General features: G+C 43.4%; 1 protein-coding gene across 1 annotated transcript; it reads right to left on the reverse strand.

The window, feature by feature from the left end:
- Positions 1-255: 255 nt before the first annotated feature.
- GXYLT2 (glucoside xylosyltransferase 2) lies at positions 256-21,887 on the reverse strand. The gene is made up of 7 exons (XM_054387397.1): positions 21,682-21,887; positions 13,499-13,691; positions 13,171-13,302; positions 5,798-6,049; positions 4,663-4,786; positions 1,024-1,196; positions 256-438 (listed from the first exon to the last, which is right to left on the reverse strand). Exons 1-7 carry the CDS (start codon positions 21,885-21,887, stop codon positions 256-258), a joined length of 1,263 nt encoding a protein of 420 aa, XP_054243372.1.
- Positions 21,888-27,888: the final 6,001 nt, after the last annotated feature.

The raw sequence follows: 27,888 nt of genomic DNA on the forward strand, positions 1-27,888 counted from the left end.
GGTTGAGCACCGGAACAGGTTGCCCGGGGAGGTGGTTGAGGCCTCATCCCTGGAGATACTGAAGGTGAGGCAGGATGGGGCTCTGGGAGACCTGATCTAGTCAAGTATGTCCCTGCTCACTGCAGGGGGGTTAGACTAGATGACCTGTAGAGGTCTCTTCCAAGCCAGGTGATTCTATGATACTGTGCTTCATTTGTATGCTTCACAAGATGAGGTGCAAGAGCCTAAAAGCTCTGTGTCAAAACACAGCTCCATTCAGTATCTGTGGTTTGCCCCCAAGTAGACAATGACACGATTTTCATACACCTTCTTCATAGTCTTCTCAATTTGCTTCAAAAATACTTGTGGGATTCTTCCACATAAAGTGTGCACTGTATCCAGAAACTTAGACTGCAGAGGGTAGTACAAGGACTGGAAGAGATTGTCTTCAAATGGAAACTAAATAAAAGAAAAAAAGAAAATAATTATTAGTCTTCCCTGGTACCAAACAGCACTGTAGAAGCTTCTGTAAGATCCAATATTATATAGGTAGGCAATGACTCGTCCTTCACCTTCCCAGAGGATCATCAAAGTCTATCAGCTTCAAACACTGGTCTCCTTGAGTGGAGTTGTGCACATGCAATATTCCCACTGGAAACATGGACCTGTGTCTGCACGCAAGCTTCTGCCTTCCCTGTGCCCAGAGGCTGTAGGTGCCCAGGGAGGAGAATCTTACATTGGGTATCCATGGATCAGAGCTGCAGCTAGAAGAAGTCCATTCAAAGTCTTTTCCACTTCCAGAATTATAAAAAAGCAATTTGTCAGCCTTTTTGGTTAGAAGTTTATTCTAATACAAAGGGTTGTTTAAACCACGTCAAATACACACATGCAATAAGAAAGCAGAGCCCAAAGCAACCTTGTTTTGTCTCTGAGGGGTGCACAGGAAGCACAGCAGTGCTCAGCCTGATCTGCTGCAGTGACCCTGCCAAAGCAGTCATCTACAGTGGAATGAAAGGACTGCCCCTGTAGAGATGGAAGACTTACATCACGTATCACTTCATAGAGTGCCTTGAAGGTAGGCTGTTTGTCATCATGATAGACACCTCTATTGCCATGCAGAACAGAGACACCTTCTTCTTCTGCACCTTTGCAGTTGCTTCCATACATACAGTGATCGGGCCGGTAGTTCCACTGGCACGGGAACACATAGAGACACTCTGCCAGTGTCAGGAGGGGGAAAAAGAAAAGATGTCAAACCAAAGGTGTGGCAAATTGAACTGTCTCCCTGTGAAACAGCTGGGATGGACAAGGAGGAAAACTTCAGTTACTTCTTTTGCAATATCCCAAGTAGCAGCTAGACACAGAAGCCTCCTTTCCTCAGGATATGACTATACGTATCTCAGCACTGTTAGACCTCAACTAATAGAGAGGATAACACAAAGAATGAGTGTAAACAGAATGATTTAGGCTGGAAAAGACCTTTCAGATCATTGAGTCCAACCATTAACCCAGCACTGCCAAGTCCACTGCTAAATCACGTCCCTAAGCACCACATCTATGTGTCTTTTACATCCCTCCAGGGATGTCACTTCCCTGAGCAGCAGAACTATAAACCAAGGGAACATTTTACAAAGCTACAAGTGACAGAATCAAACCTAGAGAGCATGCACCAGGTGACACTACCCAGGGTCCTCTGCCCTAGAAAGAATTTTTTGAGTTATGCAAGTGAATGGAGCATCTTTCTTACAAGGAAACACTGAGAGACCTGGGGCTGGTTAGTCTGGAGAAGAGAAGGCTAAGAGAGGACCTTATCAGTGTCTACCAATATCTGAAGGGTGGCTGTCAGAAGGATGTGGTCAGCCTCTTTTCAGAGATACCCAGTGATAGGATGAGGGGCAATGGATGTAAACTCAATCACAGGAAATTCCATCTCAACATGAGAAAAATCTTTTTTTTTTTTTCTGTGAGGGTGACAGATCCCTGGAGCAGGCTGCCCAGAGAGGCTGTGGAGTTTCCTTATCCAGAGATCTTCAAAATCTGCCTGGATGCATTCTTGTGTGACCTGCCCTGCTTTGCAGAGGAGTTGGATTTGATGATCTCTGGAGGTCCCTTCCAACCCCTATGATTCTGTGACTAGGGAAGCACACCCAGCAGTAAGGGTTATGCAAAATCCTGAATCCTTCTGGAGGCAGCATGGGAAACCTTGCAAAGTATATCCAAGGTTTGCTGCTGAGGCCATGACAATTTGTTACACTGAGATACAGCAGAGCCCTAGGGGTAATGTATTTTATCCACAGCCCTTCTGAGAGTCATCATCCATTAATTTCACAGGTCTAGGTTATTTAAAGAAGGGTCTGATTTCTCAAAAGGGCTTAAAACCTCCTTTCTCCTACTGATGCCTTTTATTCAGACTTCCTCCATACACCCACAGTATTTGCAATGTGCTTGTAATAAATCATCCCACTCCCTGGGACCTTTTTGCCTCAAAAACAGAGTACAATGAATCACTGCATGATGCTGGCAGGTCACGTCAGGAGCACTGACGACTGAATCTTTCTTTCGGCCTTTCCTAGCTCCCCAGGAAGTCTGCAGCTGCTCCTGCTTGGTTCTTGAAGAAGGGGGAGAAAAAGTTTCTGAAACATTTCTTCCCTTAAGGCCTCCCCAGCAGGAGAGTTCTCCAGAAAGGGTAGAGTGTAAGTGGTTTCCATCCAGTTTGACCTTCAGAATTGCTCCCTAATGCTGCTGAGAGGGCAGGAAGAGCAGCAACACTGGATCCAAACCCTCTCACGCTTAATGGGGATCCTGTTGGTAACCCTGAGCAGATATCTGCAAATACAGCTCATCAGCAGGTCACTCAGGGAAGAGGATATCACCCTATGCTTATCAGCTTTTATACATGCCACTTGAGTGTTCCTGATCTCCTCACTGTGATGGTTTGGTGCTGGACTCAGACTCAAGCTGCTCTGTGAGCCTTTGGATCCACTCATCCTCACAACAGCCTTTGGAAATGGGAAAAAGATGACGACTCTTCAGGTAACACACTCCTGTGTATTTTCAAGCCAAGGCACTGCATCATAGAAAGCCAGTGACAGCATTCCCAACTGATGCCTTCCCTGGCCAGTCCCCACAGGCCAGCAGTTTAAAACGTCTGTTTTTCTGTTTTATTTGTGTCCAGACCTTTTGTTTTCTTGTGCAGTCTGATATTATGTAGCTCGTAAAAAATCATTTACCAATTAAAGTCAAAGACAGAGTGCCCTGAAGAAAGGAGTCCCAACATGTGGATTTGATAGAGATTGCTCTCGTCACAAAATTACAATATTTTTGCAACCTTGGTTTTCCTCCTCCACACTCCAGTTAGCAGCTTGAGTTCGACTTCACAACTAATCTGGCTTCATCTTTTCTTCCTCCAGTAGCCACTATTCCCATAACAGTCATTTCTTTGGGGAAATTAATTTAGTATTTCATAATGAAGATTTATTCCATTTTATTATACTTTCCCTAGGACTGAGGGTAATACATGGTGTACCAGGGACACTGATGTTGGACATCTGTCTGCAGCAAACAGATGTTAGCTTCTTGCTTTGTTTTCACTCTCTCTTTCTATTTGCCTGGGTTTGGACATATCCAATTACCTACACCCTGTGAATCCTCAGAGAAAAGGAAAAGGGAACAGAATAAACAAAGATAAGTCCAAACATATTCTGTTCTTAATATCAGCTGAGGGAATAGGAAGTCACACAGGAAAGACGGAAAAGCAAATAAGAATGGACACTCAGCATCCATTCAGAGGCATGAAATAGGGTTCCCAGCTCCTCTGGGAAGCATGTACGATGCTATGGTTCTGAAAACCTTGCATTTCTCAGCTGTAACTGGGTTTGGAAGTGCCTGAAGCCATTTCTACATGATTGTTGCAAAATTCTTACAAGGGGCTGCATTTTCAGAAACTGTCTCAGCATCTATGGTAAAAATCATGCCCTCTCAAAGATGCCTAAACTTCCAGTTCCTTGGAAATACACATCGAGGAGAACATGACTCCAGACTGAGGGAAATAAGGACAAACCAAAAGTGTGACATGTTGCCCTGGTACCTGCTGAGGCTGGACCATTCAGCTGAGAGGCTGGAAGCATCCTTCTCCAAAAGTAACTTTTAGTGAAGGAGCAAAAGTAGGGAGGGCAACAGTTTTAGCCAAGGTATTGCAATGGCTGTGTCCATTTTCTGTTTCTATTAGCATCGTTACTGGCGTGCAGAAATACCAGAATTCAGCTGAATTTCAGAAAATTAAGAGCATGGCGCTACAGAATGTTTGGCAATTTCACATTCAGATAAACATCTGAAACAAAAGCATTTTTCCAGCTAGACCCTTGTCCAGTACTGTTCTTAAGCAGACATACAACTTGAACTTCATCCCTGAGTTGGTTCATTAATGTGCTACTTATTTTCTTAGAATCTCCAGAAAACAGATTTTTCAGTGGAACCATGTCTGAGCCCTGCTGCCTTGTACCACTTTCAGGAGTGTTTTCCTAGCTTGTAAATCCATGGGTTGTAAATCCTAGGGGCACTTACAGATTAAGTTCATGCCAGAGTAAATTATGTGTATTATAAATAACAAACAGCACTTCTTCTTAACTTTTCAAGTTCAAGACATTTTCTTAACATATAGTGGCACCAAGAATCATTACTTACCTGGGTTGAAATAAAAAATTATATTTAGCAGATCCTGATCTCCCCATGTAATGTGATTTTTGTACTTTTGGTATAAGGGATATAACATCTCCTCCCAGCTCAAACCACTCGGTATCATGCTGTTCTGCAGGGCACAAAAACAGAAGCAACGGGTTCATACCTTGAACAGTGATGTGAGCATGGCACCCACACATTTGTCAGTCTGCTAAGCCATGTCAGATACCTAGGTGAAAAATGAACTGCCAGGAAATGTTAGACCTGGGCAGGGTTGGAACAGCAGAGCTGACTGTGCTCCTGTTTATCTGAACAGGAAAGCAAGGTCTCCTGGGTCTAGCTCTGATGTCAGCTCCTGCTATTCACAATCTTCCTATTCTGAGCAACAGGAGGGAGAAAAAGTGGGCAGATGCAGAAATGCAGGGACAAGGTGAAACCTGTGGTATAAAACCAAGAAAAACTGAGGCTAAGAGTGATCTTCCCTTCCCTGGGAATCATGGTATTAAGAGCAAGGGTTTTTTCAACTCAAGGTGTTCCTGTAATGATACAGTGAATTCCTAGCCTTCACTGAGGAACAAGACCATTCAGGGTAAATAAAGGTTTTAAACAGATTTGAGAGTATGTGCTCAATGGAACCAGTAGAGATTTTATAAATCAGGCCTTTCACAAAACAGGGGAGATGCCAGGGAAAATTTTCCCTCCTCATTTATGTCAATTCATGGAGACATTTGATCTGCAAGCAGAATACAGAGTCTTATTTACAGCTGATGTAAAACCCCACATATTTCTTTTGATATTTGCATCAAGATTCCAAATTTTAAAAGCAATACAGTGACTGCACTGAAGATCCTTGAGTTTGTTCTGTTATGCACCCTTCAAAGGATAATGACATATTGAAGAGTTCAGTTTGACTCCTGCTAACAGAGTGCTTTATCTGCAAGTTCTCAGTGCTCCAGCCTCTTGGGCAAGTTCCACTTGGTTCGCTAATCATTCTCACCAGAATTGCTTTTAGTATCTTTACACAGATTCCATATATTTCAGACTCTTCATATTACAAACCTTCTATAATTTTATGCTGAGTTTTCCAAGAGGTTAAAAATGCAGCACTCATTTGTTCTGCAACAGCTGTACTTCTTCTCACCTTGAACTGTGTGCTGCGTATCCGTGTTAAATTCATTAGCATCACTCCGGAATTGACTCCAGTTGGCCCATAATAAGGGTGACGTGCAAAGCGACTGTACCAGCCAATCTTTGGTATCTCGTGTTCTGGGGCCATGGCAGCTAGCTGTGTTGAGTTAAACTCTTTCAGGATGTGCCAGATGTCCTCGATGGGCCTCAGGAAGAGAACATCAGTGTCCACGTAAAGGAGAGAGTCCACGTCCTTTAAAATGACCTTTTGGGTTTGCATGGAGAGGAGAGGAAGAAATTAAAAAAAGAAATAGGCAACAAAAAGGAAGATCACTGACAAAAGGTACTTTTATTTTAAGCTGATGATTTGAAAGAGGCTATTGATTTATCAGCTAGATGTAATTACACACAGGAACAACAGCTAGCAGGTTATTGGCTTGTTGCTTGTTTTGTTGTGGATTGTTTTCAACTGCATGGCAAAACAGCTACCAGACCACAGCGGTTAGATTCTAACCTTCATGTGAAACAGCAAACCACTGATCTCTCAAAAATACCTGCAAGGACTATTCAGTATCAGCTCAGAAGCAAACTGCAAGGAACATACATTGATATGGCTTTGTTCTTTCTGTAACTGGTGGAACATACGGTGTTCTCCACAGACAGAAAGGGTAAGCTGGTGTAACAAAATCCTTTTCTTCTCCATTTGGTATCACTTCCTTGTGCCTTTCAAATGACTGGTTTTGTCCTCCTAGGAGACTTACATTCAGTATTAATATATACACAAATGTTCCACAGTAATTAAGAAAACCCTAACCATCACAAAAATCTACATGCATCCTCCTGAAGAAGAGATTTTGCTTAGCAAATAGAAGTGTCATATTCAAACTTAACAGGTGGGATTCTGAGCTCTGCTATCAGACTGCATCGGGAATAACCACAGTGTGGTTAGTTGAGTTGGAAGGGCGTAAACTGCAAATGAGACCCAGGGTATTCAATCTCTTCTTGTTGACAATGTTCCCCCTTGTGGCTATCCAAATCCTTACAAGCTCATTCATTAATTCATAAGTGCTTGCACAGCCCAAGAATGCTCCCTAGTTGTTTCCACCAGTTACATAAGAAATATTAGCTAAAGCTGATCATCAGTTCCAACTGCATTTTTTTTGCTCTTCGTTATTTGCTAAAATTGTCAAAAAATTCCTGAAAGACTGAAATTTTCTTTGGTCTCAGCCCAAAGCCCAAGCCTGGAGAACAAAAGGCTCCAGGGAGTCCTAATAGCAGCCTTCCAGTACCTGAAGGGGACCTACAAGAAGGCTGGAGAGGTACTTTCCAAAGGCCTGTAGTGATAGGACAAGGAGCAATGGTTTTAAATTAGAGGAGGATTGGATGTTAAGAACAAGTTCTTTATCACGAGGGTGGTGGGACACTGCCAACAGGTTGCCCAGGCAGGCAGTTGAGGAGACATTCAAGGCTCTGGGCAACCTGATCTAGTGAAGGATCCCCCTCCTGACTGCAGGGGGCTTGGACTAGATACCCTTTAGAGGTCTTTTCCAACCCAAACCATTCTATCATCCTATGATTCTCTTTGTCTTTGAAAAGCAAATCCAAAAGGCAGTTAATTCCCACCATGTTGTGGAACAGAACAACCCCCTGCCTCTCATCCACTTGCAATGATACCAATGCCAAACTCTCTAGCATATGCAGGTAACAATAAATTCTTTTAAAGGAATTGAGTTTCATAGAAATTGAAATGCATTGTGATAGAAGATTATGTGTGAAACTGAGTGACCAACATTTTGAACAAGTAGGGGGGGAAATTACCTTTCAGCACGCTCAACAGGCATCCACTATGATGCCAAACCCATGAGTTCACTTAAATGAGATTTTTCACCTGACTGAACATTTTGGGATTCAGACTGACATTTAGCCAAGTTTAACAAATCCCTGACCTGTATTCCTGACACAGTAAGTACATCTTCATCCTACACAGCAGGACAAGCAGAAGACGGCAAGCGTGTCTGCATTTCAAACAAAAATCTATGCTTCCAAGAAACTCTAAGTAAACAAATCCAACACAATCCTGATCACTCTGCTGGATGGAAGGTCAGAGCAATGCATAATTTTTCCACACAAAATACAAAGCAGCACGTGGAAGTCCCAAGAAATGAGTGACACAAGTAGTTCTGTAACACACTAACAGCTCAGGGGTAAATATTTGCAAACATTAAGTATCCTGGAGTTCAATATTGAAAAAAAAAATCACCAACAAAACCCACGTAACAAAAGACAGCTACTTTAAGAGTAAATCAGCAGAAGGAGCTGGAGAGAAGAGTCTTTCAGCTGTTGGATATTCTGGACATTGTATGTTATTCTGCAGCACCTAAAAGCCTTAATTCATAAGGACTTACTGTATGAAGTCATATAAAATCAAAGTATATTAAATCATCCCAAAATTGTGTCTGAAACAGGAGATAACACACAAACACAAAAAGAGTCGAAACTATCAGAGTTTGTCTGAGGGATCCACAGCACATTGTAAACTGTGACAGATGTTTTCTAAAGGTGCCCTGGAAGAGAGACAAATTCAGGCTTTTTCTAGCAGAAGGTTAAGGGGAAGCTGAATGGGCTCACATAGACGCTCCTCACAAGCACAGGTGACAGCCTGGGCACTGCTGCTGACAGCAGAAAACTGTTCTTGCAATAACTTCAAACAGGGAGTATAAAAACCGGACTGTGGGAGCCAACGGACTGTAATAATTTTCCTCTCTATAAATGGATTTCAGGTATTTCAGCTCTTTGTGAAGTGGGTGCCCACGAGGATGTGTCCCCCTGCCTTCCTCCTTGTATTCCTCCACTCGGGATCCACACGCTCTCCTTCCCCCGGTTGTCAAGGTTCTCCCCTCTCCTGGTTCCCACCTGTTGTGCTGCAGTGACATCCAGTAGGTTAAAAGAAAAGCTGTGCTACTTCCTTACAGCCATTCCCACTTTTCTCTTCCACATGTGAAGTGTTAAGACAGCAGAGCTGCAGGAGCCAGGAGGACATGTATGCCTCCATCTCTGGACCTGGATGCTGTCCTGGACAACCTGCTCTAGGGGACCCTGCTCTGGCAAGGGGCGGTTGGATTAGATGGTCTCCAGAGCTCCCATCCAACCCCTATCATTCTGTGATTCTGTGACTTATGTAAAGCCTGCACTCATCAGTTTGAATTGATCCCATCCCCTTCTGGCTGTGCATTTACCTGTCCCTTCTTGCCTAGCTCCTGGGATTTCACTGGAGCTGCACTGGGGATAAACTTCATTTCAATAACTCCAGCTTTCCTAGTGTTCCAGCTCTCAGGTAGCTCTGTTCCCAAGCTAAATAAACTTTTTGGAAAAAATAATCTGGGGCTTTACACAACCCTTACAGCAATAGAGTTTTCCCTTATTGAAAAGCACACAAGAGGAGAGGAAGCATTTCTGATTTCTGATTTTCAGTGCCAACAGCCTGTGGTACCAGAGACCTTGCTCCAGCCTCCTCTGCCCAAAGCAGATGCTGCTCAGCTGGGGCAGACTCAAGGGCTAACCAGAGGGACATGACTGCAGGTTCAAAGTGACACACATCTGACCTGGAGCATCAGCTATGCAAGACAGGGTTTGGTAGCCTGAGTTCAGGCTTGCAGCACAAACCATGTAGAGATACCTGACTCTGATTTCTGAAAGGAATGATCAGGTATCCAGTTTTGGGCTCCCCAGTTCAAGAGAGACAGGGATCTGCTGGACACAGTCCAATGGATAGCTACAAGGATGATTAAGGGACTTGAACATCTCTGCTATGAAGAGAGACTGAGAGACCTGGGGCTCTTTAGTCTGGAGAAGAGAAGGCTGGGAGTGGATCTTGTCAATGCCTATAAATATCTAAGGGGTTGGTGTCAAGATGCCAGATGTCAAGATGTCAAGATGTCTTTTGGGTGGTGCCCAGTGACAGGACAAAGAACAATGGGTACAAGCTGGAATACAGGAGGTTCCACCTCAACATGAGGCTCCTCACTTCTTTAGAGTGAGGGTGATGGAGTCCTGGAACAGGCTGCCCACAGATACTGTGGGAGGCTTTTAAAATCTGCCTGGATGTGTTCTTGTGTGACCTGCTCTAGGTGACCCTGCTCTGGCAGTGGGGTTGGACTCAATGATCTCTACAAGTCTCTTCCAACCCCTTACATTCTATGTCTCTGGCTCAACTGTGCTTGCTGCCTCCTTGCTCTACAGGCATTTCCAGCTTGAAAGAACCGTGATTTTGGTTTTTTGCTGCTATGCAGAGTATTCTTAGTAGATCTGTCAAAAAGTTCTGCACATCACTGGCTATATTTAGCCTGGCACATCGCTTAAATACTCAATTATCTGTAATTTGATTTCACAACTGCTGTCTCCATAGATTCTCCCTGTGCTAGCAAGGTTGGTAATAACACACTACTGTGTAAACACATACTGGTGCATTCTCAAACTGTGCTACCTAATGATCTGCACGACCAGCATGGCAGTTTATCAGTTAGCCAAAATTAGGGACACATCACTAATCTTGATGCTAATGTAGCAGTACCACAAAGCTGAGTTACTAAATTGTAGTAAGAAATCATCTCAAGTTACAGCAGAGAGGGAGACTTTGGATGCTTGGCATCTATTCCCAGTGCTCCCACTGATCAACTAGGTTGGATACTTCAGTGTACTCCAGAGGACAGCTATAATAGAGGGATATTGCTAATCTATCTTAAAAGCTCTTAAGCAGATTAAGTATTTTGAGAAGGGTTCTAAATGTTAGTCACTATTAGAACTAAAATCATCCAAAAATCCCTTAAGCATTTCATGATACTCTAGCTGACTGTTTTGGTAGTTCCAAAGCAGCAATACAGTGACAGCTGCAAGCCAGCTCTGTGGTATCTAGCACTCGTGAGACCAGAAGGAAGTTTTTCACCTGGCATCTTAGCATCCGTGTTAAAGAAAACAGTTTCAAGTGACTGCTCAGAGTGTTACCCTCCTAGCTTATATTTAGAGTTTCATTTTGTGCTCATGTGAAGATCCACATCTTCATTATTCTGCCTTTGCAGATCACATTGATGGTTTTATTGTAGAGTGCAGCAGGAGACTTAGGCTTGTGAGATTACATGGAGGATCAATTTGCTTGCCCTGCATATAAGTGGCAAATGTGATCAGATGTCACAGAATGCCTCTATGAAATGCAAGATGTTGTACTCTCTCCTTTAATATTTCAGCAACCCCAGAGGATTCAACGAGTTGGGAATATGTACATCAACCTGTCACCCAGGACAAAACAGTTCATTACTATGAGCTGCAGGATCACATCCCAGAGCTCTCCTTTTATCAGTGAGTTAAAGGACTCAAAGATTCTCACACAGTTTTCCCTTAACACATTCCTCACACCCTCCAGTCCACTCTCACAAGCCTGCTGGTGCTGCAGGAGAAAGACTTCTTTGGCAGGAGAGGCACTTGTGAATCAAAGACTCACATTCCACTCAGGCTTAGCATTATCAGGAGCAAGGCAATTTGCACAACTGAGGGCTAAACAGCTGATAAACTCAACTACAGCTCTCCTGGGGTGCTTCCTAAAGCCAGGCACAATTTATGCTGCTATGGGAGTAAATGCTTAGAACTGGGAAGGAGGAAAAAAAAATCCTGCTGGTATTTAAAACATAAGTCAATATAGTTCTCTAAACAATGACAACAGAAACCCTCCCCTCCTGCTCTGTCCAGTCTGCATTTCTGTTGCCTGTTGTACTGGCTGAAATTACCCACAAACAGTCCAAGCTGCTGCCAGGCTGTGAACTTGAGTACCAGAAGTCCAAGTGGACACTTGCCACCTCAGCTATTAATTACTACAACTTATTTTCTTTACCATAGCCACATCAGCTTGGTGTCAGCTGCAACTGCTCTTGGACAGCCCCTCCTGTTCAAAACCATAAACCTCAGCCTGACCACACACAACATTTTTCAGCTGCCCCAAGAGAAACCAATATTCACAGTTGAGGCTGTCTTCTGCTTTTGCTGAGACAACATGCAACAGTCCAATATTCCTCACCAAGAAGTTACTGGAGAACTTTGGCAACATGTGAGTGACAAAAAAAGGAACCAAAAAAAGCACTGCTCAGCCTAAAGGACTCAGCATGAATACAAAACCCTGTTCTGTCCTCAGAGGGGTGATGACAAATCAGAGTGAAACCACTTCTGTGCCAGGTGTGCTAAAATACCACAGAAATAGGAAGAACAAAGAATTGTGTTTAGCCAGTGAACTAAACCCTATCTGAGCACATCCTACAAACAATCTGTATGTAAGAAGCTGACACTTAGGGATTATTTTCCAGGTGATATAAATATTTACTCAGGGAAGAGAGGATCCCTGATGAAGGTGGAGTTACTTTCAGCCCATCTGGCCTTTGTGCATTAGACAGCCCCTCCCCCTAAATGGCAGATAAACAGAACTGCTGACAGCACATATTTTCTCACATATGTATTCACAGTCTATGTATCTGGATGTGCAGCTGCTCCTGATTGTTTCCATCTGAGAAAGTAAAGATTTCTTTGCTCATGAGACAGCAATGAAAAAATCTGGATCATGTGAATAGCATGTCACTTTATTGGAGTCACCCCAGACAACTGCAACGCTAAGATGTTTTTGATAAATGTTCTCAGTTCCACAGAGATCACTTCATACAGAAGTTCTTCTAATTCCTGATATTTCTGCATATGAAAAATTGTTACCAAAACTTAAATATTTTGCGGGTTTATTACACAACTACAAGTTGTCCTGTCCTGTTAACCCAGGACAACAGTACAGAATACAGGTTTTCAGAGGACCTGAGGATCCCAGGACATAGAGAGCTCTTGTGAGAAATGTGACTTTGAGCACATTGGAATTATTACCCTGAGGGCAAATCTGACAGTCCTGGAAAAAGAAATAAAACTTGAGGAAAAGGGATTGCTGAAAACACCAGTCTAAGGGCTAACATATGGAAAAGGAGATAATGGCTAAAGAGGATATGATGACTGCACACTGAAAAGAATGTTATTTATGGAAGGCATGCAGCATCTATCCTGCAAGCATCTACCCTGAAAGAGCTCCCACTCTGAGTTTTAATAATCTGAGAGGCCAATGGAGGTAGAAGCAAATAAGAAACACACATCCTTTGCTAGGGGGAGAAAAAGCCAGGCTGGATTTCTGTCTTGTTTTGGTTTTGTGTGTGTCTTGTTTGTGTTTTTTTTAAGTGGCTAAAGCACAGATTAAAATATCTTTAATCAGATGTTTCAGCCTGACAATGGTTTTAACATCACACCAGCAAAACTTCCTTTCTGTGGAATTAACCTTTTCCTAAAGCAACCTACTCAGAAATCCAGGTGCCTTACCGGAAGAAAAAGGCGCTGGGCAGCACATGGTTTGAATAACTTCTTCCATTCCTGAGCGTTTCCTACTGAGAAGGTTATTGGGTAAATGTGGTGTTCAAACTTCTTGGTGTGCGAGGAAGGCCATTCCTTTAACTGAAAGACATGGGGGGAGGAATTAAACACCACATGCCATGTAGCTTTTTTAAAATACAAACGTGCAGAAAGAATTAATAAACCATGGACAGTAAAAAAGTGCTCCGCTGCTGCTTGTTGACTTCAGCGTCATTTCGCTCAGAGATCTGTGGCTTATAACTCATTTATTTATTTCCCAAATGACCAAGAAACTCACCTTCTTCTCAAATTCAGGCCTGAGGGAATCCTCAGCAAAGATGTGAAAACAGAGTTTCCTGTTGCTAAAGAGAACTGCTGATTTCAGCATGATCAGTGTCTCTTCCAGCCGGTCCCCACATGCCACCACTGCCAGATGCATACATTGTTGCACTGACGAGGGCTGTCTTGCATGCTTCTGTTCTCCCAGCTTCCTGAAAAATCATAAACAGGGTATGAAAAACACTGAGGTAAACATCAGGCGAGTCAAGCATTGGAATAGGTTGCCCAGGGAGGTGGTGGTGTCACCATCCCTGAAGGTGTTCAAGAAACACGTGGATATGGCACTTCAGGGCATGGTTTAACGACTGTGATGGTCATAGGTGGATGGTTGAACTCAATGAGCTTAGAGGTCTTTTCCAGACAAAACAATTCAATGACTCTATATCAGGGTTTTTCTTTTCCCTTTCATCCTGCAGGGGATCAGGAGGATTTTTCCCTGATTGGCTACCCATAGGAAATGCAAAGGGCGTCACAGTTTTGTCAGTGGTACTATTAAAATGACAATACAAAGAAATATGCTTTTTGTAGCTTTTTATGGTTATTCCAACATCTCTGAATTTGCAGAAATCACTGCAGTGCATACACATGTGAAACAAATTAATTCAACAGCACCTCAAACCAGACAACAATTTGCTCTGAGCAAATGACACCTCTTTATTTTCTCCCCCTAGTTTAGAGGATATGAAGCCAGAAAGAACTTATTACTACTTAGCCCACACGATGCAGATTACAGAACCACATCCAGTAATTTCATTACCAGGCCCATAACTGTTGTCTAGACTGGAAGAAGACATCCATACTTTAAAAAAAAAAAATCCACTCCATCCATATGTAAATTATTCTAGCAGTTAATTAATTTTGCTGTTAAAAATGCAAGCCTTAATCCTGCCCTGAAGGTACTGGCACAGTTTCAAAGGACTGTTCTCCATTTCACCCCACTAAATCCCTGAGATTTTGCTAAAATAAGAGACTTTAAAAAACAAACAGATTCACGTGTCCCAGATGAATCAAGAGTATATCCCACAAGCAGTCAAGGGCCAAATGATGGGGGTTTTACTTAGCACCCACATCTGTGCAGGTTTTAAATTAATTTCAGTAAAATTACAGGGGTATCTGCATGTAAAAGGGACATTGAGGGTATCTGGCGGCCAGAAATATCAGGGTTTTGGGTTTTTTTTTGAGTGTTGAAGACATTTTGAAAATATGGCTTTTTGGGCTTTGTGTGTGTGTGTGTCCCCATCAGTATGAGAGTAAAGTCACATCCTCCAGGAACACATCTACCATTTTGTATTCACATCCTAACATGGATCACATTTATACTCCACTGGATGGATCTGTTCTGACAAAAAAACTGAATCGGAAGCATCATCATCCTTATAGGTGAGTTCAAAAAAGCTAATCGTTGATCACTACCAGGTCTTATCACTGAACATAGGACGTCAAACCCTGCCCCTTCTCAGTGCACACGATTACACACATAAAAATAATCAGGAATGCTAATACTAGAAACAAAACCTTTACACAAAATGACAGTTAATAAAGCTGTCATTATCTCTTTCCAGACATGAAATTCTGCTCTGTGTAACAGCGGTGTTCTATACTATAGACTTAAAACACTTCTGTGTTCAGGAATACCAGCCACTGGTACTTCACTGACTAGACAAAGCAACATGTTTCATTAAGGGTTTAATGTCTTAGGCTTTAGTTTTAATTAAACCCCAATTTCATCAGTGCATAAATAATGGAATACTATGTCTATGTGAAGTGGTATTTACTTTCCAACCTATTAGTGTAAAAACCACTGAATTATTGAAGTGAATAATTAGCTGCTCACACAGATCCCCTTTCCCCCCCTTCTCCCTATCTCTTTAATGTTTCCTCTTAATTGAGTCTCTAAATCAAACCATATGCAGGATGAGAACTGCTTTGATATAGCTTGTGGCAACGGAATTCACTGGGAGGAAGACTAAATTCCCAGCTTTTATTGCAACATTTCAAAACTCAGCATAAGCTTTTCTTTGCAAATCTGAGCCACAGTGAACTCTGTAGTGAAAAATCCAGTATTTGTAGACAAGCACTTCCAACAAACAGACTCAGCAGCAGCAGCCCTCAATGAAAGCAGACTGCTCCATCAGCCCATAGGAGCTACAGATGAACAAGAGACATCTTGTCTGCCAGAAAAGACACCCCTCCCAGCCCCAGAGAGTGGAAGAGAAAGCTGAGCCTTGGAGATGAGGAATTACGATTTCTGAAGACCTGGGCTAAAGGGGTTCAGGAGCTTGCAGTGGCCTAAGTAGGAACAAAAATCCCAGAGAAAAGGCACACAAGATAGTATTTGAACTACCTCAGTAGTAGTCTTGGATACTGAAGGCGACACTTACTGAGGAAAAGTAGCAACAGGGCACAGAAGAAAGCTGGGACACAACATTTTGATTCTTTTTAGTATGTACATAAGGAAACTAAAAGGACTATGAAAGCAAAGGTGAACTGGAAAGCAGGATAAAAGAATGACATAGCAGGATGCATTTAACAGCATTTTAGCTCAGCCTTTGCAAAACTTATCATCCAGACAAATGGTTGTGCTGGCTTCTCTGGATCCTCTCTTGAAGATAAGAAGGCTTCCACCATGTGTTGTCAAGAGAGAAACTGGGAGTTGAAAGTTAGCTCACATGAGTGGAGCAGTTACTCCTTTTCTACTAGGGTTGGGTTGGGCTGGGAACCAGAAGCCTTCTCGTTCAAGTAGGCTTACTGGGTTACGAAAGGCCTTCTCTAAGCTGAGGTTTCATACAAGGTACACACTAAATTCTGATTCCATGCAGTGTATCTCCTCTAATTGCCAATGTTTATCATGTAGTTACCAGTGGTTGATGCAGACATACTGGAAAGCTAAGAGTTTTGCAAGCACTACCTGCTCAGGTCTTGCTAGACAACACAACAAAGGGAACAAATGAAAGACACGTATTTTGTTTAAAGGCTGGAGTATGCTAATACTGTGGTAAATTGTACAAAGGATAAATTTTGTTACACAGAATAAAATGAAAGAATATATTGCCAGATTATCAGCCTAAGGTGTTAGTAGTCTTGTAATATAGAGAAGGTCTCAGGTAGCGGTTAAAGGGTAAGTGACCTGCAATGTTGGCTCTTTCAGTAATCAGCCCCTACAAACCTTTGGGTAAGTCATTAGTTCTTTATGCTTGTAGTTGTCCTACCTGTAAAGTGGGACCAGTTGTTACAGCAGTAACAGTTAGCTACCTCAAGAGACTCCCAGGCACATTAAAGAGCACATCGATCCCCAGAGCCCTACAATGGCTATTAGCCAATTCTTCCTAACATTTATATGTGCATTCATTCATTCATTTATAGTCCAACTTACTGGTGATGGATAGTCTATAATTGGATTTTACAGTCTAAATTAAATGTTTAAATGCATCTAAAACAATACAGCAACTTGGGCTTAAAAGTTTAATGTGTTTGATGTGAACAAATAAAACCCCTATATATACAGGATTCCAGTTGCCTTCAGATCTTTCTAATTTCAGTAGGCAAATGTAGCTTGTCAATATATAAATCTAACTTATGTAACATGTCAAACTCTTTGCTCTGTTCCCTCTTTTATCCATCTGTTCAGCGAAAATTGCTTCCTGCTCTCCCTTACCTGCTGTTCTCCTATTATATGGCTTTAAAATTAAGCACTGTTGCCTAAGATTAAGCACTGCAGAAAGGATCACAAAACTGCAGAAATTCCCAATGAAACAACTGAAGACAGACTTGATAAAACATAGGGCAATAACAAGTTTATAGCAAAGGCCTCCCAACAGTACAGACCAGCTCCCATCCAGTTGCTCACAGTATTTTATTTACTGCATACATTTTTTTCCTGACAGGCATGGGTACTGACACAGGAGAAGCCTGAGTGCTCAAGCACAATAGTGTACATTTCTAGGTCTTAAAGTTGAGATTACATGCAATTTTCTTATTAGTCACAGCGAAACTGTCTCAAACATAATTAACCCAAAACCTGTCTAAATCAATCCAGATTCATTCAAAATACTGCATTCCCATCTCATTACAGAGCCTGCTCATCTATTCAAGCCTTCAAATCTATTCCTGAAAGACAATGCGTGCAGATTCTCACAAAATGCAATATAGTTGTTAAGCTTCTGAAACCTTCTTCACATTATGATCCCATTTGTTCTTGCAGCATTAACAGAGTTAGATTTAGGCATTGTATCAAAACTGGTGACTTATTAAATAGGCTCCTCTCTTGACAGTCAGCACTGGGTCCCAACGGTGGCTCCATTATACAAACCACGTTCTCTCACACCCTTTAAAACATAAATTAGAAAATATTTAAATGCTTTAAAATAAAGTTTTCTCACTTTAATACAGTTGCACAAAATGGACTGTGGCTTTGTAGTTGCTGATGATCAAAAAATAGTTAAAGTTTCAGCCTCCTTCTACCACTCAACTGGAGAAAACCACTCAAAACCAGGATGGATGTTTGTATCTCACTCTTTAATCAGCTGAGTTCTTTGTTAAACAAGTAGGAGATATTTGGGCCTTCATCATGTTATTCTAGGCTATCAAACTCAAGCCAAATTGTGTGTGTGCACACAGGCTGCAAACAAAGAAAAAGTATCTTGACAGGTTGCCATATAGGAGATGTTTTGCTTTGGAAAAGTTACTTTCAGGGAACTAAATGTGCTGGCAAAGGTTCGCTTCCGGAGTTTTTGCTACGCTGGTTTAATAGAAAGCATGGTAACATCTGCCCTTCAAATGTAAAACAACCCTTTTGCTTTTTGATACTTTGCACACGTTGGTTTGGCACATGCTCAGAATCCTTCAGATGAAAAAAAAAAAAAAAATCTTTCTGAAGGCACAGGACTTCTTAATTCCAAAAAGGATTAGAAAAAAAACATCATCAAAAATTGAGTTTGTAAAGCTAACCAGAAACTTAAATATAATGATCATCTAGATTGCCAAAACTACCTGATGATGAAAGCAGGACACATATTTACTAATGTTTGCTAGGTAACAGCTAGCCAATGATATGTGATTAGATTAAGCTGTTATCATGCATGAGTATTTCCATTAGGAAAAAGCCTGCCTTTCATAAAACTGAAAATCTTTTTGGCCTTCTACTATGACCATGTGACTACAGCAAGTAGTATGACAAAACCCCAGTTAAAAACCAATTGACCTTTTCTGCAACATAACTGATCTCATAAAGCAAACACAGCCTAGAAAAGCCTTTGATTATTTCTGTGTTCAGCCCCAAACCTGCATTCTCTGACAAAATCACACAAATCAGCTTGGCAAAACTGAATTAAATCAATTTCTTACATTCGCATAAACAAATCTTCACTTGTGTTATTCGAATCAATCATGCAATCTATGTATTAATACACACACCATGATCAGATCACAAGATCTTACAAGGCCATAATCAGATCAGTTACCCTGAAAGAATCAGATCTCCAGTCAGAATCAGATGTCCAGTCCTAGGACACAGGGTAGCAAGTCTAAACAGGAGCATATGAACACAAGGAAAAACCTTTTCACCATGACGATTACAGAGTACTGCAACAGGCTGTCCAGAGAGGCTGTGGAGTCTCTTGTCTGGAGACACTCAAGACCCACCTGGATGCGTTCCTGTGTGACCTGCCCTGGGTGATCCTACTCTGACAAGGGGATTGGACTGGATGATTTCTATAGGTCCCTTCCAATACCTAACGTTCTGTCATTCTGTGTGATATATGATTTCTCAGATCAAATTTAAAGGAAAAAAATCCTCCTTTGCTGATAAGAGTAATTAAAATAATAATTATTTCTATTGTGAGATTGAATAGGCAGCAACAACCCTTCACAAGGCCATGTGGATGTGCTTTATGGTATAAGCACATGCGTGGAGTCTGTTAACTCAATGGAGCAGTCACTCCTGAAGCTAGTAACTGCTAAAATTATTGCCTGTTTCTTCCACTCCAAATTCAAGTCCCCTGGAAACAGACTGACATTGCTTCTAAGCCAAGTAGATCCCACCACCTGATGCCTTCACAGTGCAAGTGTGGATGGAATTCATCCCAGGACAGCATCCATTGGCAGGTGCCTTTGCCCCTAAACTTTATTTAGTAGTAAGTAACTGGACCCACAGAATAATGCCTCTGTTACACAAACTCCTGCTAGTACCAGTGGTGCAGAATCAGAATCATAGAATGGTAGGAGTTGGAAGGAACCTCCAGAGAGCACTGAGTCCAAACCCACTGCCAAAGCAGGATCACCTAGGGCAGATAACACAGCAACTCATCCAGATGAGTCTTGAAAGTCTCCAGAGGAGCCTCCCCAACCTCTCTGGGCAGCCTGCTCCAGTGCTCCATCACCCTTACAGTAAAGAACTTTTCCTTCATGTTGAAGTGGAACTTCCTGTGTTCCCATTTGTATCCATTGCCCCTTGTTCTATCATAGGACACCACTGAAAAGAGACTGGCCTCTTCTTGACACTTAAAGAAGAATCATGCCCTGCTGGTAGATGTGAGAGAGAAAAAAAACAAGAAGCAAGGTCCACAGAAACAACTAACCAAACAACAACAACAAAAACAAAAACCCAAAACACCAAACCCCAAAACAAATCAACAAAAACCAAACCAACAAACAAGACACAAACAAACAAAACCCCCCAAGCCCCACACAACCAAACCAACCCCACAAAACAAACCCCCAAAACTCTTAATAATAAGACATGATTTAAATGCAGCATGCTTCTCTTTTCCTTTGTGTGGCTGACCTTGTAAAAAAGTCCTTGCAAAATCAATAAATAAAAGTTAGATAATGTCAAATTTTGGAAGAGGAAGATGCTCACTGAAAAGCTCATTGAAATGTAACAGTTGGTTACACTCCCCAGTAGTGTCATACTTCCTGGGCTCCTTCTTTCAGTGTCCTTCTTGATTTCCATGATAATCACAGAGATATGCCTCGAAGAAAAATTACTTCAGGAGGTACAGTTGCTAGTGGAAATAATCCTGCCTTAATACGTGCATTTGAATTCTGTTCATGACCCATTCCCAGCCACAGTAAACATCTCATGCATTCAGTGGGGTAAGAACACTTGGAAGAAACCAAGGGCTTTAATAAGTGAAGGAATAAGAGCTTAAAAACACAGAGGAGTACTCTTTCATTCAGAACATCTCTGTGAAATCATGAATCAAAGACACAAAGACATACCAACTTAATTAGATATATGAGGTCACGCTGACCATAATATCGTTGGAATGCAAAGAGAAAAACAGCCCTCCACCCACCAACAGCACCCTGCCCAGATGTTTTTCTGCAGTAATTACAGTTTTTAACAAAATATTCTGCCTGCAAGGTGTGGAAAGAGGAAACAACAAGCCAAGACTGCAAACTATTTTTTAAAGTTCTGCTAAATTAATTTACATATAAAAAGATTTCAAAACAAAGAGCTCAAGAGCTTAAAATCCACCGGTGCCTCGCAGTTTGGAAGCCAGTGGTACCCCAGAGGACCAGCCAGCCACCTTTTCCCTATAGCATTAATGAGCAATTCGCAGAAGCTCAGCTCCCGAGACTGACAGCAGCTCCTCACCGACTCCAGCCAGCGAGGACCACATTCCTCACACCAGCCTTCAAAACAAGGCCAAATCGAATGGAAAAGACGATATTCCGAGGCCATCCTCGCACAGGCACGCAGAAGAAGTATAGCTGCGCTCAGACGCTGGAACCGGAGGCGGAGGTAAAACCTCCACGTACTTTCCTGGCATTTCTGGCGCAGTGAAAACACGCAGGCAAAAGTTTATACTTCCAAAGACAGAGTGGTTTGCACAAGAGTTCTTAGCCACCAGGCGCTGCCAGAAGCGAGGGAAGAGAAAGGGAAGCGCTCGAGGGAGCGGGCGGCAAAGCGACACCAGAGAGGGGCCGCAGCAGTGGCGCCCCACGGGCACGCGTGGGGCTGGGCACGCCTGACAGCGGCCGTGCTCCGCGGGCGGACCGGCACTGGGCAGGAGGAGCCCGGCAGCCTCCCCGCCGAGGACTAGGACCGGGGGCTGCCACGCGTGGGGCGCCGTCCAGGCACGCGTGGGCCGGGCGAGCTCCCGAGCCCCGGGAGCGCGTAGGCGGTGCCGGCACCGTTACCTGGCACTGACGAGCTTGCTGCCGCTCCTCGGCGGGCTCCTGCTGAGGCGCGGCTGCCGGCGGGCTAGCGGCGCGGCGGGGCGGGCGGGCGCGGAGGGGGCGGGCGGGGGGCGCGGGGGTGCGGCGGCGCTGCCTGCCAGCAGATAGAGCAGCAGCAGGCTACCGAGGCACAGCAGAGCCGCCGCCACCTTGCAAGAGAGCCGCATGGCGCGGGGGAGGGTCAGGCCGCCCGGCCGGCCCTTAGCCCGCCCGTCGCCGGCATCGCCCGCGGCCCGGCCCGGCTGGGCTCAGCGCGGGGACGTGGCCGCGGAGCCCCGGCCCCGCTGCCGGCAGAGGGGCGGGGCGTGCCCTACCGTAGTCTCTGGAGTAGCCGCCCCAGTCCCGCGGCCGGGCAGCGCCAGTGGCGAGCTGGCTCTGCAGCACCCACTCGTCGCCACAGAACCCCCGGGGAGAGGGTTCGCAGGCAGAAGTAACGGGATGACTTTGTAAAAGTCTTGCTGCTTAATAACGCAGCCATAAGTAGCGTTTGCTCGTTATAGGAAGTAGGATTTATTTCGGTGAGGTTCAGGGTTGCAATCTCTGCTGATGTTGCAGAAAAGACCAGCTATGATCCTCGTATGGAAGGGAAGCAAGGCTCGGGGACCCTCGCTGCCGGCAGGTTCTGTTGCATAGTCTGTTGCAGACTCTGCGAGCATCTCTTGTGCAGCTATGCTCTGAGAGATGGGCAGGAGAAAGAAGTGAGAGTGGAAACTGGTCTCCAAAGCATATTTTGTCTGTGTTAATAGGCAAACTGGTGCTGAGTTTGCCTCTGTTAATCACCTACATAGCATAGTTTTAGATGGCTCTGTCCTCATGACTGATCATAGACGGTCTTTTCTGCAACATCAGCAGAGATTGCAACACTGAACTTCACAGAAATAAATCCTACTTGGGTTCCTAATCTGATGTATCACCTTTAAATGTTCATTATGACAGAAATAAAAGCATTTTTGCAGCCCCATGGAGCTGGAGTATAAAGAATGAAGAAACCAGCCTTGGAATGGGGAAAGCAAAGGACATGGAGTCTCATGTGTCCCTCATGGTATTAGTGCTGGAAGTGACCCAGACCCTGCATGGCCAGGTTCAGCCCAGTGAATGCTGTGCAGTTCAATGACCACAGACTGCAAAATGACACAGGAGAAGGTCTGTGGGGTGATGCCCAGCCCAGCTCTCATCACATCTCTCACCTCTGCAGAGGTGAAACTATCCTGCTAAGACCACCACTGACAGCACTGCTACTTGTGAGAAGTATTACACTTCAGACAGGTAACTGTGCCGGCTGCAGGGACATAGTCTCTTGGACTTGGCAATCCAAGGTATCAGTGCAAAAAGACAACCCTCCTGCTGCACAGCCCTACTCTGCAAACTCAGGTTGACTTTTAGGATCAATGTTCCAAGAGTTGGTCCTTTGCTACTTAAGTGGCATTCACTTGGCATCGAAACCATGCAGCCACTTTGTACTGCTGTCACAACAAGCCTTCATGAGTGGTACTCCAAACTGTGCTTTAACCTTGGGGACTTGTGTAAATGCAATGAACAATTACTGTTTCAGAGTTTCATCCAACTCAGATTCTGAGCAGATGTAAAAATATAAATGACTTCAAGAGAAAATAGCAATGCTAAATAAGAAGCTACAGAAAAAACAATTCGAACATATGCTGTTTTGAGAACATAGGCACTACATAAAACCCTACCAAACTTTATATGTAATAAAAAAGTGCCAGCAGCAGCACCCTGAGATCCTCAGCCCTTACAAATGTGTCATTCTATACCATCAATAACATCTCTTTCATGTATAAGAGATGTCAGCAATGTCTGCATAGAAATACTGACAAGAAGGACACTGAAGTGCTGGAGTGTGTCCAGAGAAGGGCTGTGAAGCTGGTGAAGGGTCTAAGAGAAAAAGTCTTGTGAGAAGCAGATGAGGGAACCCCTCAGCTTGGAGAAAAGGAGCCTCAGAGGAGACCTTCTTGCTTTCTACAACAAAGAAGGTTGGAGCCAGGTGAGGTCAGTTTCTTGTCCAAAGGAACAAGCGATACAATGAGAGGAAACATCTTCAAGATGTGCCAAGGGAGGTTTAGGTTGGACATTGGGAAAGACTTCTTCACTGAAGAGTGGTTAAGCATCAGAACAGGCTGCCTGGGGAAGTTGTGGAATCACCATCCTTGGAAGCGTTCAAAAAAACACACAGATGTGGTGCTTAGGCAAATGGTTAAGTGGTGGCCTTGGCAGTGTTGGAGGTCTTTTCCAACTGTAATGATTTTATGATTATGGAATACAGAAAACATCCTGAGAGATGCTTCCATGGCAAGTACCTGCCTGTTTGCACCATTTTCTTTCAAATTAAGATGTCCAAATCCCAACTCTTTGGTGCCACCAGCTCAAACAAAATTCGCTCCACTGCTGGACTGGAACAGAATTCCACCACAGAGTTTCAGATCAGTGCTGCTGAATCCACTGTGCTCTCTAAAGCATTCAATTTTGGCAGCAAAGCAGTGGACTGGCTCATGCACCAGTTTCTTCGCTGAAATCAGCACATAAATATTTCTTTTACAAAGGAATTATTACCAGACAAAAAAGGCTAGGAGTTCTGAGGCTCTAAAAAAATAATTCTGAGGCAGTCTTGGAAAATGTCAGACAAGAATAAACTTCTTCGTTATCTTTTATAGACTTGTCTTTTGCAAATTTGAGCTTATCCAGAGAAGATGTTGCCTACTGGTTCATAATTCAACCCAACATTCTACTGTAGATTACATTAGTAAGGTCCAAAAGTTAATTATTGCTGAAGTTCTTTGGAAATACATCAAAATTTCCTCAGGACTTCATCAAGGCCAAGTCAAATCAGCATCTGAAATTTGGAGTCATTAACTTCATACAAAAAAAAAAAAAAGGCACACTTTGTATGCCATGCATCATCAATTTCTGCATGTAAAAACCAGGGGCACAAAAAACTTTCGGCCAAATATTGAAAGCATCCTTCAGTTTTAGACCAGTGAGGGGAATGACCTATTTTGAAGCAATATTTTTTTTTTCTGCATGTCAACAAAACAACTCACAAAGTATTTTAACTGCTTATTCAGTTCTCTACAGAAGTGAAAATGTTTTGTTATGAAGATATGTCACATTCAGTGAATTTCCAGCAGGAAAAAGTAACTTTTTACCAGCCTGGGAGATTGTTTGTCTGTTTTTTTGGTTGGTTTTTGGTTGTTTTTTTTTTTTTTTTAAACTTCATTAGCAGAAGTTACGTAATTATGTTTTGTTCCCTCCAGGAAAAACATCTGAATGCATTTCAGAGGAGGCAGGGAGAGAAAGAGATTTATCAGCATTTAAGAATGTAGAGAATTATCTGGAACCAGAATACCTTTCACAGTCTAATGACAGAAAAATCAGATTTAGTTCCACATTAGGTGTTATATTTAAAGATAAAGAAATTACAGCTTTTAAACCAACTTTTCTGCTTTTAGCAATTTTTGGAGCGTCTTGTTGCATTTTCTCCTTAATCTTGTATTTCTTCTGGTTCATCAGGATCTGCCTCTATTCACACTGTCAATCACGGCTGCACTTATCCACTGCCTTAAAAGGGACTTAGGTAATTGGGAATTCCTGTTCTGACGGTGCTTGTGGGATCACACTGATGCTTACTCTGTTTCTGCAGCACTGCACTTCGATGTATTCCAGTTCTTGAAATCATTTTAGCCTTACCACCTCCATTTAAATTACATTAGTTCCAAACCTTCTGTTCTGTATACTCAGTTATTAACTTCATTCTTTCCTCTCCAGACATATTTGTTCTCACAGCATGCTTTACTTACAGAGTCATTTTTTGTGTGTTCTAAGCTGTGAGACACAGGATTTACATTCAGGAGCCTCTTATGTTTAAGAAGCTGTACGTGGCCATGTCAGATGCCTACATTTTTAGGTACAGCTACAGCTGTCACGAAGGAGGAAAGAGCTGAGGTTACACAGGCAGCACCCCATCTTCTCACTATCGTTTTGGTAAGATTTACTAATCATATAATCCTAGAATACCAGCTTGGAAGGGACCTCGGGAATCATATGGCCCATCCTTTCTTGGGAAAAGCACAGTCTAGGCAAAATGTCCCAGCATCCTGTCCAGCTGAAGCACATAAGCATCCAGTGTAGGTGACTCCACCACTTTTCAACGTCTTATTGTCCATGTTGGGAAAACTTTTCCTCATGTCTAATCAGAAACTTGTACCAAGGATGACAGTCGTTGAAGGTTAGGCTCTTATTAAATACTCCTTTCATCTGCTGAGATCGTTAGACCTGCCTTGAAGCAAGTCATCGGCCCACCAAATCGTCCCTTTTATTAAAAAATGAGGCGAGTGCGGACGCTGGCAAGGTCCGGCCCAGCACCACCCCGTGAGGGAGCGCGGGGAAGGCCGGAGTCGAGCGATGGTACAGGTTCCGTCTGCCTCCCGCTGCGCCACACTTCGCTCTCTCGCCGATACCCGGCTCTAAACTCTCTTCCGCTGCCGTTCTCTTGCGAAGGCGGGCGGCGAGGAAGAGGCGGTTCTTGCCTCACCGGCGCTCCCTGCGCATGCGAGTCCCCACCTCAGCGCCACCGCCGCGCGGTGAGGGCAGGCGGCGGCGGGAAGCGGGACGGTGAGTGGTGGTGGCTGCGGGCGGGCCTCTGCTTCGGCGGGACACGGTCGGGGGGAGGCTTAGGGCAGCGGGGCTGGCCCGGCTGGTAACTGCGTCCTCGGAGGGCCCCCTCCCCTCGGAGGCCTCGGTTCGCGGCTCTCGACCGCGGTGCGGGTCGGCTGGTGGGAGCCTGGCTCTGTTTACTGGCTCATTTCCCTTCACTGCCTGCCCCGTGGTCTTAGCGGCCTCTCCGCTTGTCCCACAGTCGTCGGCAGTACAGCTGGAGAGCTCCGGTCTCAGTCCCCCGTGGGACGGCAGGGGAGTCGGCCTGTGTATGACCGAGTTCAGCGAGCAGCGGAGAGGAAATGCGTCTTAATTTAAGGGAGTAAAGCGTTTGTCCCCTTTCCTGCCAGCCCCTTGCTACGACAGGAACATTGCGGTTCTACACGCTGCATCTCTGCTATAGTGCAGAGTGGTCTTTTTACAGAAAAGTCCGTGAAGCTTAGTTTGGGATACCTGGGTTTAGGTTGTGGGAATTGAGTTGTTGTGGGATGGATCTCGCTCATTTCTAGGCTGTGGTCTGAAATACTTGGAGTTTGTGTGGGAGCCTCCGTATTAGTTTGGGGTCATTAATTTGTGTCAGGGGTGTCAAGTGCAGCAGAGCTGAGAAGCTCTGAGTGGAAACAGCTGGACTTGGCTTTGGGGCTGCTGTTAAATGTTCTGAACCTCTTGGGTAAATGAAAGTGTAGGCTGGCATATCAGCCTTTATGGATCTAAACGAGCTAGTGGGTATTTCTTTCATCCCATGTTGTTAACTAGTGTGTTTAAATAAGAGGAAAGTCCACAGAAATGTACATCGTTTTGCAGGTGTTTCCTGTGTAGGTAAAAATCCATAAGCACACCACAACTTCTCAGCTTGAAAAGGGTGAGAATATTGCCCTGGATATGGCAAGTGATATGGTGAAATGGGGAGTTTCACTTCTTTATACCTGTCAATTGAAGTAGATTATCCGTGTGAATTACCTATATGAGAAAAAAAAGCAACTAATCTGTTAATTTATCCCTATTAATAGTTAGTGCTTCATGTTTGCTCATGAAGCTGTTAGAATAGGGATATGTTTAGTAAAGATAATTGTTAAAGTGGAAGGTAGCATCCTTCCACTGTTTTGTAGTGATCTGTTTACTAACAAGCTGTGGAGATCTAACATCTGCTATGTGTGAAATTAGAAACAACAATTATAAAAAAGCTGCCAAGTTCTAGGACTGAATTTAGTGTCTTTTTCAGTGGAATACAGTAAGATGCTTTCCTGTGCTCCAAATGTTTGCATTTGTTTCCCTTAAGTTGTTTCATTAAGGTGTAGAGAGAGGTGGTGCCTTCAAATTCTTGGCAATGCTTTGTTTTGTTGCCGTTGTCTTGATTTTTTTTCTTCTTGAGCATGTGAAAGATAATTTTGTGATCATCTGAATGTTCTTACAGAATTTTTAAGAAACGCTATTTACTGTCATAAATCAGAAGCTACAATAATCTTTTCTTGGTTTCCTTTTTTGATAGGGCCACCCAGC

This window comes from Indicator indicator, chromosome 15 (assembly GCF_027791375.1).
Source record: "Indicator indicator isolate 239-I01 chromosome 15, UM_Iind_1.1, whole genome shotgun sequence".
Classification (NCBI taxonomy): domain Eukaryota; kingdom Metazoa; phylum Chordata; class Aves; order Piciformes; family Indicatoridae; genus Indicator; species Indicator indicator.